General features: G+C 43.3%; 1 protein-coding gene across 1 annotated transcript in view; it reads right to left on the reverse strand.

The window, feature by feature from the left end:
- Positions 1–11,706: 11,706 nt before the first annotated feature.
- The window catches only part of LOC311021324 (odorant receptor 131-2-like), a gene marked incomplete at its 3' end in the record, with an annotated part of 247,803 nt that continues 244,349 nt past the window's right edge, over positions 11,707–15,160 (reverse strand). Inside the window, exon 2 of the mRNA XM_084021796.1 lies at positions 11,707–12,525. Within this exon, the coding sequence (XP_083877922.1) occupies positions 11,707–12,525 (819 nt within the window). The remainder of the gene's footprint in view (positions 12,526–15,160) is intronic.

The raw sequence follows: 15,160 nt of genomic DNA on the forward strand, positions 1-15,160 counted from the left end.
GCAGTTCTTTATCAGAACCAGGATGGGAAGATGAGAGTGGTTGGATATGGGTCACGCACACTAACACCAGCGGAACAAAATTATCACCTACACAGTGGAAAACTTTAATTCCTGGCGTTGAAGTGGGCGGTGTGTGATAAATTCCGGGATTATCTGTTCTACGCCCCAATTTTCACGGCCTTCACGGACAATAATCCCCCTACATACATCCTAAATACTGCCAAGCTCAACGCAGTGGGTCACCGGTGGGTGGGTTAACTGGCCGATTTACACTTTGACATAAAATATCGGCCTGGCAAAACCAACATTGATGCCGACACCCTATCACGCTTCCCCTTGGACATCGACACCCTCATGGCTGAGTGTTCAGAAGAGCTACCAGAGGAAACGGTAGGTGCTACATGGGAAGAAAGCAGAAGAGCACAACAGGGAGATGTGAACAAAGAAAAGACCCTGCTATTGGAAAAGTTATGAAGTTGAAGGAAAACGACACACCACTAACAGAGGATGACAGAGGAAGAATTGACACACAAACAAGGAGGCTGTTAAGACAGTGGAGCAGACTACACATAGAGAATGACCTTTTCTACAGGAAGAGTGCAGGTTGACAACAACTGGTTCTGCCCGCCACCTACAAACAAACAGTACTCACCCAGCTACATAACAACATGAATCACGTTGGTGTTGAGAAAGTTCTGAGCCTAGCAAGGGAGCACTTCTACTGGCCTTTTATGAAAAGAGAGATAGTGGAGTATGTGACCAGAAAGTGCCCTTGCATTAAAGAAAAAAAGCCAGCCACACATGAAAGAGTGCCAATGGGAAGTATTACATCAAATTCACCCATTGAGTTGGTGTGCATCGATTTCCTTCACCTGGAGGCCTGCAGAGGAGGATGCAAGTATATTTTGGTAGTGGTTGACCACTTCACCAGATTCGCGCAAGCCTACCCCACCCGGAACAAGGCTGGTAAGACAGCACACTACTGCAGATGCACCGCACCCTGGGAGAGAAAGAGAAGGAGAATTAAAAGGACCACCTGCCCCAAAGCACAATGCCACCGGTTTCTCCCCATACTATTTGTTGTATGGCCATCCTCCCCGCCTCCCAGTAGATATCCTCTTTGGCCTCATGACAGATGAGGGAACTGAAACCAATGGACCAAGAGGAGATGCTGAGAAGTGGGCAGGAAAAATGATTGAGGCATATCACATCGTAAACACAAACAGCCAACAGTCCAGTTCAAAAGCAAAGATACACTACGATAAAAGGAGCAGAGGTGGGGTTCTTCAGCCTGGGGACAGAGTCCTCGTACGCAATCTCAGTGAACGAGGGGGACCTGGAAAGCTCAGACCATACTGGGAGCAGCTTATTTTCATCGTGGGAGAAAAGGTTTGAGATAATCTGGTGTACAAAGTAAGCCCTGAAGCAGGAGGTCGACCAGTTCGTACTCTGCACAGGTACCTCCTATTACCTACCTATAGAGCCTCTCCAGAACCTGACCACCAACACAGCTGAGTCACGAAAGAGAGTTAAGAGAGCTCCAGACACTCCAAGAACCACACATGAGACACAGAGCCCAGATCCAAGTGACTCCGAGGAAGAGGAAGGCACGCCTCGTTACTGGTTGCAAGTACCGGTGGAGAGACCGAAAGCTGAGAGTCACTTACCTGATCCACACGGTACTTCTGACTTCCAAAGCAGATCTGAACAGAATGAGATATATCTGGGGGAAACAACTCACGCAGAACCTGAACAGGAAAGGGAGAGTGTTCGAGGTGAGAAACAGGGGACATCCAGTGAGGATGAAAATGACATGGAGCGGTTTAACCCTATGGCCGTTCAAGAGGAGCTGGACTCTGTCCATCAAGAGGACTATGTCCCAATACCGCAACCTGAACATCGGTACCCTCTGAGACAGTCCACCAGAGAAAGACGGCCAGGCTATGTGTTTACTTACCCTTCCCTGGGTCAACCAGCCTATCAACCATGGCCCACCGTGGGTGCAGTTGGAGTCCAGCCAGTTCAGTGTAACCGCCAGTGTCTGTCAATCGTTCTTCCACCACTTCCAACCCCCATCCATTGCCCCATACCCTTACCTTCCTGTCATGTATCCAGCCCGCTGTGGATGAGATGTCATGAAAGACAATTACATACACTATACACTCGCCTGAAGAGACTTGAATCACCATACACACCATACATACATCATACATTTCATACCTATCGGACTCACACCTAACCTATACATTTCACACTTCACACTACAGTTCGGATTTGTTTTGTGAAAAAAAAAGAGAAAAAAAAGATTGTGTATGTTCAGAGCGAATTTGTTCAAAATATCTTGTGTCAGGAGCCACTTTTGTTTGTTGGGGAGTGTGTGATACACCTGAATGTAAGGACAGGTTCATTTTCTTTATTCCTGGCTCACGCCGGTTATGTCAATAAGTGTATAATTTTACACATTACCATATTAATGCCGACAATGAGATAATGTTAACGTAGGGAGAACAAAAGTAAAGCGGAACCAAAGTGCAGGTATTGGTGCCCCGCGGGGCCCAAGGTGAGCTCCCCCTGCCTCTTCCCTCAGACCGAGACTCGGGGTTCTCTGTGTTTATATTAAAGAACACAACGGTTATTGTTTACAACTTAAAGAGAGTTACTCCTTGAGTTTTAAGGAGCTTTTATATTGTCCGGTCTGTGTTTAAAATGCGCCATGAGCTAAACGGTTCTCCCTATGTGTATTGTGTTTCATGTTTTAAGCCCGGTCAGTATTCATTTAAAACCAAAGAGTGGTTATGATTTACATTATTGCACTGATTTAATGGTGGATATATGGTGTTAAAAACAAATACATGTATATATATATATATATATATGAGACTGTAAGAAGAGACAAACCAACCTGTGCACTGCCTGGATTGACTACAAGAAAGCCTACGACTCAATGCCGCACACATGGATACTGGAATGCCTGGAACTGTAAAAGCCATGCATGGCGGGTTCCACCCCAAGTCCAGCACCCTGAGGCTATACACTAAACGGAAAGAGGGAGGCCGAGGGCTAGTGAGCGTCAAGGCCACGGTCCAGGATGAAACATCTAAAATTCGAGATTACATCGAAAAAATGGCCCCGAAGGGTGAACTGCTAAGTGAATGTCTCAGGCAGCAGAACCCTGATGAGAGTGCAGAGGAGGAGGAGCAGACAACCTGGAGGGACAAGCCCCTACATGGCATGTACCACCGTCAGATAGAGGAAGTGGCTGATATCAAGAAATCCTACCAGTGGCTGGAAAATGCAGGACTGACAGACAGCACAGAGGCACTAATCATGGCAGCACAAGAACAGGCCATAAGCACAAGAGCCATAGAGGCCAGGATCTACCCGAGCAGATCAGACCCAAGATGCAGACTGTGCAAAGAAGCCCCTGAGACAGTCCAGCACATAGTAGCAGGGTGTAAGATGCTAGCTGGATCAGCGTACATGGAGAGGCACAACCAAGTGGCTGGGATAGTACACAGCAACATCTGCAACCAGTATGGAATAGAAGTACCCAAATCCCAATGGGCCATACCACAGAAGGTGACCGAAAACAACAGGGCCAAGGTTCTGTGGGACTTCAGCTTCCAGACTGACAAACAGCTCCTGGCTAACCAACTGGACATAGTGGTGGTGGACATGAGCAGAAGACAGTGGTGGTGATAGATGTGGCGATCCCAGCTGACGCCAACATCAGGAAGAAGGAACATGAGAAAATTGAGAAGTACCCAGGGTTGAAAGAGCAGCTGGAACAGATGTGGAAGGTCAAGGCTAGCATGGTCCCCGTGGTAATGGGGGCACTCGGGGCAGTAACCCCCAAACTCGGAGAGTGGCTCCAACAGATCCCAGGAACAACATCTGAAGCCTCAGTCCAGAAGAGTGCAGTCCTAGGAACAGCCAAGATACTGCGCAGAACCCTCAAACTCCCAGTCCTCTGGTAGAGGACCCGAGCTTGAGGATGACACAGATACCACCCCCCCACCAGGGGTGAGAAGGAGATAGATTAAATATAAAAGATAACAACATGGTCTATTTGATGGACATGATTGCACTTAACAGAGAGTGATGTTTATTTTTATAAATACATGATGATTTAGTGTGTGTGTGAGATGTTGCCTACTGATGTTGCGTACTGATGTGTGAAAGAGAGATAACTGAATTGATATGTATATTTAAACTAAGAAATGGACTTTGAAGCTGAAACATGATGTCACTGGGGAATGTTATTGCTTGTACAATGATTGTGTAAGTTTGTAATAAAAGAGACCGAGACTCGGGGAAGAAGATGACGATTCGCGCTCTCATTCATTTGATTCTGTTTTACAGGACTTCATCTAGGAGAGTGAGAGCAGTGGATCCCGACAGAAAAAAGAAAAAAATCATTTGTTACTCTGGTTCATCAGATTTGAAACCTGTGTAGAAGAAAATGTGTTACCTTACAATTCTTATTTGTATCTCATATAATGTTCCTTTCTCTCGGAACATCAAATGTCCTGCTGAGCTGTTTTTTATTGTGTTTAACCCTTGCCGTCTTGATGAAAGGACTCTTTGATCTTTCCCTCTTCCTGGACTGTCTCCGTAACATTTGTCTCGCATACATTGATCAGGGCCCGATGGGTGACCCCTGTAGTGACATCGTCTAGCTGTCCCGAGAACAGTCACACCTTGTAGACATCCACAGATGTCTCTTCCTCTGCAGAGAGACATGTGTTGATTCAATGCAAATCCACTCATGACGCCTTCCCTTTTGTTCTCCCGAATGTTCTGTATAAATCCACCTCGGCCAGGCCATTCGGGAGACTGGATCTTCATGGATACACTGTGAATTTCTTTTCTCCACTATCAGTGATTAAACCTCATTTGAACCAGCCACAGAATTGGACCTGAAGAGTTTTTCTTCCACACCCGTAACAAGCTAATCACTCATCACGGTTAGTATTCATAATCACAAACAGTAGTAAAACAGTCCGTATTTACCACAAACATACAGAAACAACATTTACCTTCGGTACGCCTTAGCATGGCCCTGTTCTGCTGATAAACTCTGCATTTAACACTGGAAATGAAGGCAATGCTTTCAGGTTTAGCCTAACCGGATAAGATAAGATCGCCTATAGGCTACTGTAAATGACATATAAGCACACATTGATATGACAACATTGTTTTTATTGAATCGATTAACAATGACATCTCATTCTGTCAAACTGTATATTCTGACATGTACCTTAGCCTTTCGGATCATTGTTTTCTCATTTGTCCAAGTAGCATTTGTCTGTAGCTCTACGAACGCACCTAGCGTTTAGCTTAGCAGCTATGCTAGCAACGGCTTTCTGCGTTGATCAACATTGACCGTAGCCTAGCGTAGCGATGTAGTAGTGTATCCAAGATCTGTAGTCCTCCACACACAAGTTTCAAAAACAAATACAAATGAAGGTAGCGTAAAGCAGTAATGCACAGTGATGCGTAAGGTAAGTGTGGTGGCGATGCAGATAACTGAACTGAGCTTCAGTGTCGTAGCCTCGTTGGTCGGAGGATAACCCTTTTCCTGGACCTGGTTTGCGGGCGAAGTATCCGATTGGCTGAGCATGACATCATGACCAAGAGCAGACTAGAGCAGACGTTATTAAAGCTACAGCGCTGTAACTAGATCTTGTTCATGCTGCAATCACTGCGATAACAACTACGCATTATTCATTTATTTTCTTTCCCTGTGAAAAGTAGGGGTGCAGAAATTTTTATAAATGCTTGTATTATCAGGTCAACACTTAAAACGCTTTCATATATCATCTAGTATCAAGTATTCAATTCAATCAAATGAAAGCATTTTAAGTGTTGACCTGATAATAAAAGCATTTATAAAAATTTAGCGAAACTTTTTCATACTCTCGCGTGAACCTCGCATGACGGAAACAGCTGGGTACACATGGAAGTGGCGTCGACGCAGCGGTAGCTTTAGCAGTAGAGGATAGAAGCTATCAGGCAAGTGTTCTTTTAAATAAACTCCTGGTGTACTTACAAACTTTCAAATGCCTCGTTTTGTGAGTACAGACCCTATGTGTACTACTGCAGAAGTTTGGTAACATTCCATGCATTGTTAGTGGGGTAATTTACGAGATATACACATTGTACATTCACACCAGTACTAAGCCATTCGGCTGATAGCCCTATCTTGACCAATGTTCACCATTGCTAAAAATGCTTCCGAGGGGGGATTTGGCTGGATGTCATGGTGCAAATGACCTAGGGTGCATTTTACTCCGAACCATCGCTTTAAGTATGGATAAAAATTGGAAAAACCTTACATACTGTTCTAAATAGTACTTTCATACCGAAACATTTTTTTCTCAATTGTGTTTACCGTAGATGACCATTTAGTAGCCCGGGCGTTTAATATGCTAAATCGACTTGGAGCCCAGGCGTTTATAAGAACCAGGCGCGTATTTGCAACAGGCTACAATTTATTTTTGCAATGAGCAGCACCAGACCATCATGCAAAGAACAAGGAGCTCACCATAGCACCATAGCACCACTGGAACAAAACTACTTTTTCCCCCCGACGCATCTTTATTGACATCAGACAATAAATACAAAGACAGTTTGTCTGTGTTACCGCGACACAGGGAGCTGATCAGAGCAGTGTTATGAATGATAACGGAAGGGGGGGTCGATCGCGGTAATTTCAACACTGTACATTAGCGCATTTATCTATATCCCTATATCCCTCAGTCTAGCGCGCCTGTGTTTGTGTGTCTGTGTGTGTGTGTGCGCGCGCCTGCATGCGAGAGAGAGAGAGAGAGCGAGAGGAGGGGCTGACTGACAGAAGAGGTGAGAGCCGGTGAAGTGCTGTTAAAAAAAAAAAACTTTTGTTTTCTGTGCAAGACTATGGTAAACACTTAATCGCCCGGGCGTTTAATTGAACCGGCGTTTATTATGCCAAATGAGGTCGGACCCCGGCGGCTATTAGAGCACAGGCGCGTATTTGCACGCGGGCGATTATTTGGTCATCTACGGTATGTGATTATAATGTACAATATTTGTCAGTTTGAGATTTTATGAATCTGCTATCATCATCTCACATTTTTTGTCAATGCACAACTCCTGTCCACCTGCGCTTCTTTCCTCAGTACTCCCAGTTGTCAACATAATGTATGTGGGGCCCACACTCTTAAGGCATGTTTAGTTATATCAATTTGCAACATTGTTCTTGTTTATTTCAAGATTTTGTGAACCTGTTGTCTCACATTTACTTCATTGTACAACTCCACCTTATGTCTCTCTCTCCGACTGTCTGTCAACATCACCATGTTTTATGTTTTTAAAATAAACTGTATATTTTTGAACAGATAAGCTGCAATAATTCTGTCAATTTAAGAAAATAAGCAAACTTGACTATCAGTCAAATTAACTTATACATGTAAGTCAAAACAAATTCGTAATTTAAATCCTCTAAACTTGAAATGGTGATTTACAATAATGCAGAAATGTGTGTTCAATCAACGTTGATAACTTAAAAAATAATGTTGAGACAACTAGAACATTGTAGTGGCTGACCTCCCTGTCGTTAAAAGACCTACAAAAGCATTAAGTCTGAATGTGTAATCAAGTGCTGCAGCCCAGCTCCACGTTCACACACGTTTCTGTTAGAGAAGGATCTTATGAAGGGGAGGGGGAGCTCCCCTTGTAAACTTCCTGCCAGAGTGCTTGTCTTTATTTCCCTACGAAGTGGTGACATCCACCAACATCATCCACACCTTCTCGTTGTGACTTTATAGCAGAGATTGCATTGGAAGAAAAAATAATCTTTGTTCCACGCTGTAGAGCAACGCATTAAACAACATTAAACTCGCTAGCAAAGAGCTGTGTACAATAGTAGTAATAGGCGGGTTTAGCTCAGGAGGTAGAGCGGGTTGGCTGGCAACCGCAAGATTGCCGGTTTGATCCCCCGCTCCTCCTAGCTGAGTGCCTGGTGTCCCTGAGCAAGACGCCTCACCCTAATTGCTCCTGATGAGCTGGCAGTCGCCCTGCGTGGTTGACTCCGCCGTCGGTGTGTGAATATGTGCGTGAATGTCATTCATTACTGTAAAGCGCTTTGGATAAAAGCGCTATATAAATGAGGACCATTTACCATTTTAGTGTTGACGTCATCATCGCTGACTCAATGCGTCATTTTATACGAACCAAAACAACATTAAAAAAATATTGCTCTTTGGACTTCCTTTGTAATGGAGGCCTTGTGCTTGTATCTGTAGGAGGTGAGACACAGCAGGACGCTTCACGAATCACATAATATCCATTTTAACAGCCACTGATCAATGTAAATGGCCACATGGCGCGTGTGGCGACAGGCAGTGGCTGTGTGGTCTGTCCTTGTTTTTATCGTTTTTGTGTTGTTTTAACGTTGTTAGTAAGAAATCAACCAACTTGATTGGACTTTCGACCCTCGCTTCCTGAAGCTCTCTCTTTTAAAACATGGAGGTTTCGTTTTTTATTGTTATATGGACATTGTTTGCCGCGGCACAGTGTCTGTGTGATCCCCGCCTTGGGCAGACAGGCAGGATCCAGTACTCTCGGGAATTTTGATAAACCTGAGAGATCATCACCAGCCACCGATGCACTTGGACATACTTGGGGAAGTCCGTTCAGCAGCGGATGTCCTCCATCAGTCCCGGGAAGTAATGAATCCAAATCAGGATAAAAAGAAATCGCGGAAACGGGGAAGGCGGGGAGGAGTCAGACAGAGGTTGAAGCGTCTGAAACTCCAACGTATACCACTCCCCTCGATACTACTCTGCAACGCCCAGTCCATCAGAAATAAGGTCGACGAGCTCCAAGCCAACATCATCCACCTGGAGATATTTAGGGATGCATGTTTGATGGCTTTCACCGAGACCTGGCTTACGTCAACAGATCCGGAGACTGACTTGTCACTCAGTGGTTTCGGAGTGCCGATCCGACTTGATAGAGATGCCGACGCCACTGGGAAATCCCATGGAGGAGGGGTGTGCCTCTATGTTAATGAGCGGTGGTGCAGAAACATCACTATCAGAGAGACTGTGTGCACCGTGGACATTGAGCTGCTGTCTGTGTCTGTGCGCCCCTTTTACCTTCCACGTGAATTCCCCCAAATATTTCTGACTGTTGTGTATATTCACCCTAAAGCCAATGTAAATAATGCGGTGTCAACTATTCACAAAGTCACAAATAAGCTTCAGTCCCTCTGTCCTGATGCACCCTGCCTCATCCTTGGTGATTTTAACCATTGTGATCTTAAATCAATGAACAATTTTTATCAGTACATTTCGTGTCCCACCAGACTGAACAAAACCATAGATTTATGTTATGGTTCCATTAAGGGTGCTTATAAGGCTGTTGCACTCCCTCCCCTTGGCTCCTCCGATCACAATACCATCCTTCTTACCCCCACCTACAAGTCACTCCTCAAACGGGGTAAGACAACAATCAGACAGGTGGAGATGTGAACTGATGGTGCGATCGACGAGCTCAAAGGAGCCTTCGAATGTACGGACTGGAATGCTTTTAACTCTTCCGATCTTGATGAGAGGACTGAGGTGATATCCTCTTATGTAATGTATTTAAAGGACTCTGTTATCCCAACCAAACATGTGAAGGTGTTTCCCAATAACAAACCTTGGTTAAATAGAGCAGTAAAGGATGCACTGCACAGGAAACATAAGGCCTATTCACAGGGTGGAGGCAGAGAAAAATCAGAAGCTAAAAAAGAAGTCAGATATGAAATTAGGAGGGCCAAATTACAATATAAACAAAAAATTGAGGAGAAATTTCATAGCAATGATTTAAGGGCAGTATGGGATGGCATGAAAGCCATGACAGGCCAGGATAAGAGTCAAAATAGGCCAATTAATATTGCCGGTTTCAGTGAGAATTCAGAGCTTGCAAATGCATTCAATGATTTTTATTCACGTTTTGATGATGAATATGACTTCTCAACTGCATATAGCAACTTGTGTGATTCCTGGGGTGAATGCAGTCTGACCTCTCCACTTACTATCACTGCCTCTGATGTAAGATCTGTGTTCCTCAAATGCAATCCCAGGAAGAGTCCAGGGCCAGATATGATCACTGGGAAACTTTTAAAAGTCTGCGCAGATCAACTATGTGATGTTTTTAGTGATATATTTAATTCATCTCTTACTCAGGGGAAGGTCCCCCTACTGTGGAAGGAATCCATAGTAGTACCTGTGGCCAAGAGGGCATCACCTAAAGAGCTGAATGATTTTAGAACAATAGCGCTCACTTCATTGGTTATGAAGAGTTTTGAGCGACTGATCAAGAAATCTCTGATAAACGAATTACAGGAGCTGCTTGACCCGATGCAATTTGCTTATCAGCCAACTAGAGGAGTGGAGGATGCTACCACTACTCTACTTAACTTTGTTTATAAGCATCTTGAGGGTAAGAAAACCCATGTTAGACTTTTATTTGCAGACTTTTCCTCAGCTTTTAATACAATTCAGCCACTTATCTTATACAGTAAATTAGTGTCCTTTTTTAGTCTTGACCTTGGAATGGTGAAATGGCTCATAGACTTTTTAATAGGTAGGCCTCAGTCAGTTAGGGTAAATAGTGTCTTATCCCGGAAAAAGATGATTTCTACAGGTTCTCCACAGGGGTGTGTCCTGTCCCCTCTACTGTTTATTTTATATACAAATGAGTGTAGGAGTCAACACATTGACAGGCATTTCTTGAAATTTGCTGACGATACAGTCTTAGTCAGCTTACTCCAGGATGAAGAGGTTGACCATGGGCCAGTTATGACTGACTTTGTGGAGTGGTGTGACAGCCATTTCCTCAAGCTAAATGTTCAAAAAACTAAGGACATGGTCATTGACCTTAGGAAAACACCACATACAGCCTACCCAACCACCATCAAGGGTAGAGCAGTGGAGATGGTGGATTCATATAAATATTTGGGGACAATAATTGATAAAAACTTGACATATGACCTAAATACCTCAACAATCTGTAAAAAGGGCCTTCAGAGATTATACTTTCTGCGCAGACTAAAATCTTTTAATGTTGATAAGACCTTAATGGTTCTGTTCTATAGATCTTTTATTGAGTCAGTTTTAACTTTTTGCTTGATCTCATTCTATGGAAACCTGTCGGTTAAAAACAAAAATTGCCTGCTCAAAATTGTGAGAGATGCCAATAAGATAATTGGTATGCAGCAGCTCTCTCTCTCAGAGATCTTTGACAGACGAGTCTTACGGAAGGCTCGGTCAATCCTGTCTAGCTGGATCACCCATTGTTGCAGGAATTCATTTCTCTGCCATCTGGACGGAGATATATGCTACCTAGGGCACGAACAAATAGGTATACATTTTTTTCTCCAAAGCCCTTTACATCAATAGAGACAACCTGCCACTTCCTGGTCGCCGCCACAGGCAGTGATTAGTCAAAGACACGTACCATAATGCAACGGGACAATGTATTTAGGAAGACTTAAACAGCAGGTAAACGTGAATGTTGAAGAACTAATTTACAGCTGCGTAAACGAGACGTAGAGGTGTGTAAACGCTATTTCCAAATTTCCAGAGGTGCTTAAACGTTTACGTGCGTTTAGCCTCCACTACAGGCCTGTTCTGCATGGATAAGTGATGGTCTTGGTTTCATAATATATATAGACTCTCACTGCAGTTTCACGGGCCTCCTGTTTGAGATGAGAACATTTTCTGGGTTGCTGCCTATGCTCACTTTACAAAGCAGGTACCTTGTCATGTGTCTCCTGAAGGTGTGGTCTCTTAGTCCGTAGACAATGGGACTAACAAAGCGTGGCAGGATCTGAACAAAGACGTAGCAGGCGACGCGTATGGCACCGTACTGATTGGGTAATAGGTAGAGCAGACCTTGTTCAAACATGGGCCTCACGTACGTCAGCATGCACAATAGCAGCTGGAAACCATGGAGGAGAATCGTGTTTCTGGCTTTTCTCATGTCTCCAGTTGCTTCACTGGCTGCAAACAGAATCCTGAAGTAGGTGTAGAGGAGAGTGAGCCAAACCAGGACAAGACAGATAACGTGTGAAGTGTCCCTCTTCTTCAGGCTGTAAGAGCTCCTGAACACAAAATCTCTGGCACATAAAACCTTCGAGTGAAAGAAGTGCAGCGGCTCTGTGGCCAGCAGGATGAAGAGATCCGGTAGGATGGATAACGCACTCACCACCCAGATCAAACCAATCAGGATGTAGGTTTTCCTGACGGTGCAGATGTGTCCGTGGCGGAGGGGGATGCAGATGGCGACGTAGCACTCCACCGCCATACTGGCCAGGTTGAGAGGGGTGTTGAGGGTGGTGAGGATGGCGAAGATCAACAGGATGAGGCAGAAGGGCACGTCGATTTTATGAAGCGTGAAGCTAATGGTGTAGAGGACAGTGGACAGGAACAGCTGCATCATGTCGTTGATCACCAGGTGGATGAACAGGATGTAACGAGGGTTTGTGCTGAAGATCTGGAGGATGGAATTAGCAATTAGCAATAGCATTTCAGACGACTTAGTTCATTATGACCTCCTCCTCAAACTCTATTCTGCTTCTTTCATTCTCCTTTCAAGGTTTTTGTCTGCAAGAGACCCAAAAAAAGGACACCTCATTCACTAACCGTTATTAAGAAGATTGTTCTTCCTAAACGCAGTTTTTATAAAGATTATGACATTCACCAATGTTTGCATATTTGGGATTTGTTTTTAGATAAGAACTAATTCTTTGCACACTTATGCACATTTGAGTGCTGACATGAGAAGGAGGATCTGCCCTGGTCCCCTGGTTGATGATACCCGGATGTGTTGTCCAATCAGCGGTACGCATATGCTTGCTCCACCATTGAGCACACTATCGGCATCTTAAAAAGACGCTGAATGTGTTTGGAGACAGCAGGTGGCGCTCTGCTTTACAAACCGGAGAAGGTCTCTATAAATACAACCATTGAAATGTTTTTTCTTTTTGCAAAAACATTACAGCCTATAGACAACCTCTTGTACAACGTGGCATCATGACTTTTCGTAAAGATACACGCCACTTCCTAAAAGCCAAGTGGCGTTTTATCTGTACGCAATTCAAGCTATCCTTGTGTATGTGTACGTTCTGAGCGAAACGACCCATCACATCCGTGTGTATATAAACGCCCTTTAGGGTTAGGGTTAAACGGCGTTGATAAACACGCGAAAAGGCGATGGTGCGTAGTCATAACACGCCATAATGGCATACGAGTTGACGTGTCATACATACGCCACTTCATGAGATCAGTCCGTCTTGTAAATGCACCATCGTCATGGCAGGGGGTGTAACATTTCCTCTTCAGCCACCACAACAAGAGGGCTGTGCATCCTGATCCACTCCTGGGACTGCAAAACAACGTTAAATCTGAGGCAAAACAAAAAATGTTGCCAAATCTTGAAAAAATAAAGACGCACTGAAACCTGTTGTGATGCGTTTCTCTCTTGAGATTAATTGTAAGCCATAATTAATCACACTATAGTAGTCTACATTTTAAAGCCTTTATTATAACGATCAATTAGTTGCTCTCGGACTTGTCAGGATTGTTGTCCGAACCCAGGAGTGGGTTGTGTGTCCTTCTCCAGATACAGCATCCACTGAATGGGTAATAGCATCTATGCATCCTAATTAAGTGTTATTTTAGATCCACCATTGACGCTACACAAGATATCGACTCGTTTTCTGTTCACTTCCTGCAGCAGCCGGCTTCCTCCCTGTCCATGATCCCATGGTCCCTTGTCTTTAGATTTACGTTTATGCATTCTTCACTTCCGTCTCAACGTTTCTTCTCAAGTTCTGTGTGTGATTTCTGTTTGTGATTTCTGTGTGTGATTTCTGTGTGTGATTTCTGTGTGTGATTTCTGTTTGTGATTTCTGTGTGTGATTTCTGTTTGTGATTTCTGTGTGTGATTTCTGTGTGCACACGGCCCAGCAGTCTCATGCCTTTTTATGGGCATGGCGTGGCCTGCACATATGCTAATTAGAAACATTGGCAAGTGCTTTCAAGTTACGAAGGCGTGGGATTCATCATGATAACAACACAGGTACGAACATGTTTGCAGTTTAAGAACACGTCATGAATCCGACGTAGACTTTTTCTTAGGAACTTTCTTCAGAACGAGTTTAAAAAGATATTGGTGAATGCGCCACATTGCTCTTAGGGATGGGACAATAGGATTCTATGGGGGAATCGGGTTAAAAAACACTGAATTTACATTAATGGAATAATAGTAAATATCGTCACAAGTGACTTGAAAAGGCTGTCGAGCTGATTACCATGATAGAGAAGTGAAAATAGGGGACCTTATGATTTAAGATGATATTTTATTACATTGTTCACAAAAAAGGTTGCTTGCTAAAATAAGTTGTATGTCCTATCTATAATAAAATTAACAAATATTTGTATATTTAAGTGTCGCCAATATGCTTTCGTGACATTTTTTAGTTTTAAGCCTATTTAGATGATTATCTGAATAATATTGTGAATGGCAGTTATTTTGGCCAGGGTAATCGTAACATGAAATTTTCACATCATCCTGCCTAATTGCACTGCATGACATTAAACACAGAATGGCTATAATCGTCTCACGTAATAGTTAAATTACTTGCTATTGCTTAAACTAAATATAATATAAAAATGTTAACTTGCATGTTTGTTCACATAAGAATGTCACCAACATTTTAGGTAACATGATGCCAGAAAAAAAAGCAGGATTTTCTCTACCGTTATACGAATCAGGCAATGTGCAGACCTGCATGTGATTTAAGAATTAAAAGACCATTGATTGTTTAAAGAGTTTATTAAAACTAAATATGGCTAATCCTTTGCTTCAGATTAAGTTCTGTATCTTTTATAACCTGCTGCTATTTATCATTTAAAGCTATTTCGAGAACTTTAGTCATCAAAAGGTTTTGGGTTTATGACATACTGAATAAATAGATATGTCATCTTAATTAAAAAACGCAAATATCAACCTTTGTTCTGTATTAGTTATTTTCCGTTCCTACCACATCAAACAGGAAGGAAGTGAATGAAAGTGAATTTGTGATCTTGAATTTTATCACACCTAAATGTGTTTCTTTTTAGGAAAT

This window comes from Eutrigla gurnardus, assembly GCF_963514095.1.
Source record: "Eutrigla gurnardus genome assembly, chromosome: 2".
In the NCBI taxonomy this organism is placed as follows: domain Eukaryota; kingdom Metazoa; phylum Chordata; class Actinopteri; order Perciformes; family Triglidae; genus Eutrigla; species Eutrigla gurnardus.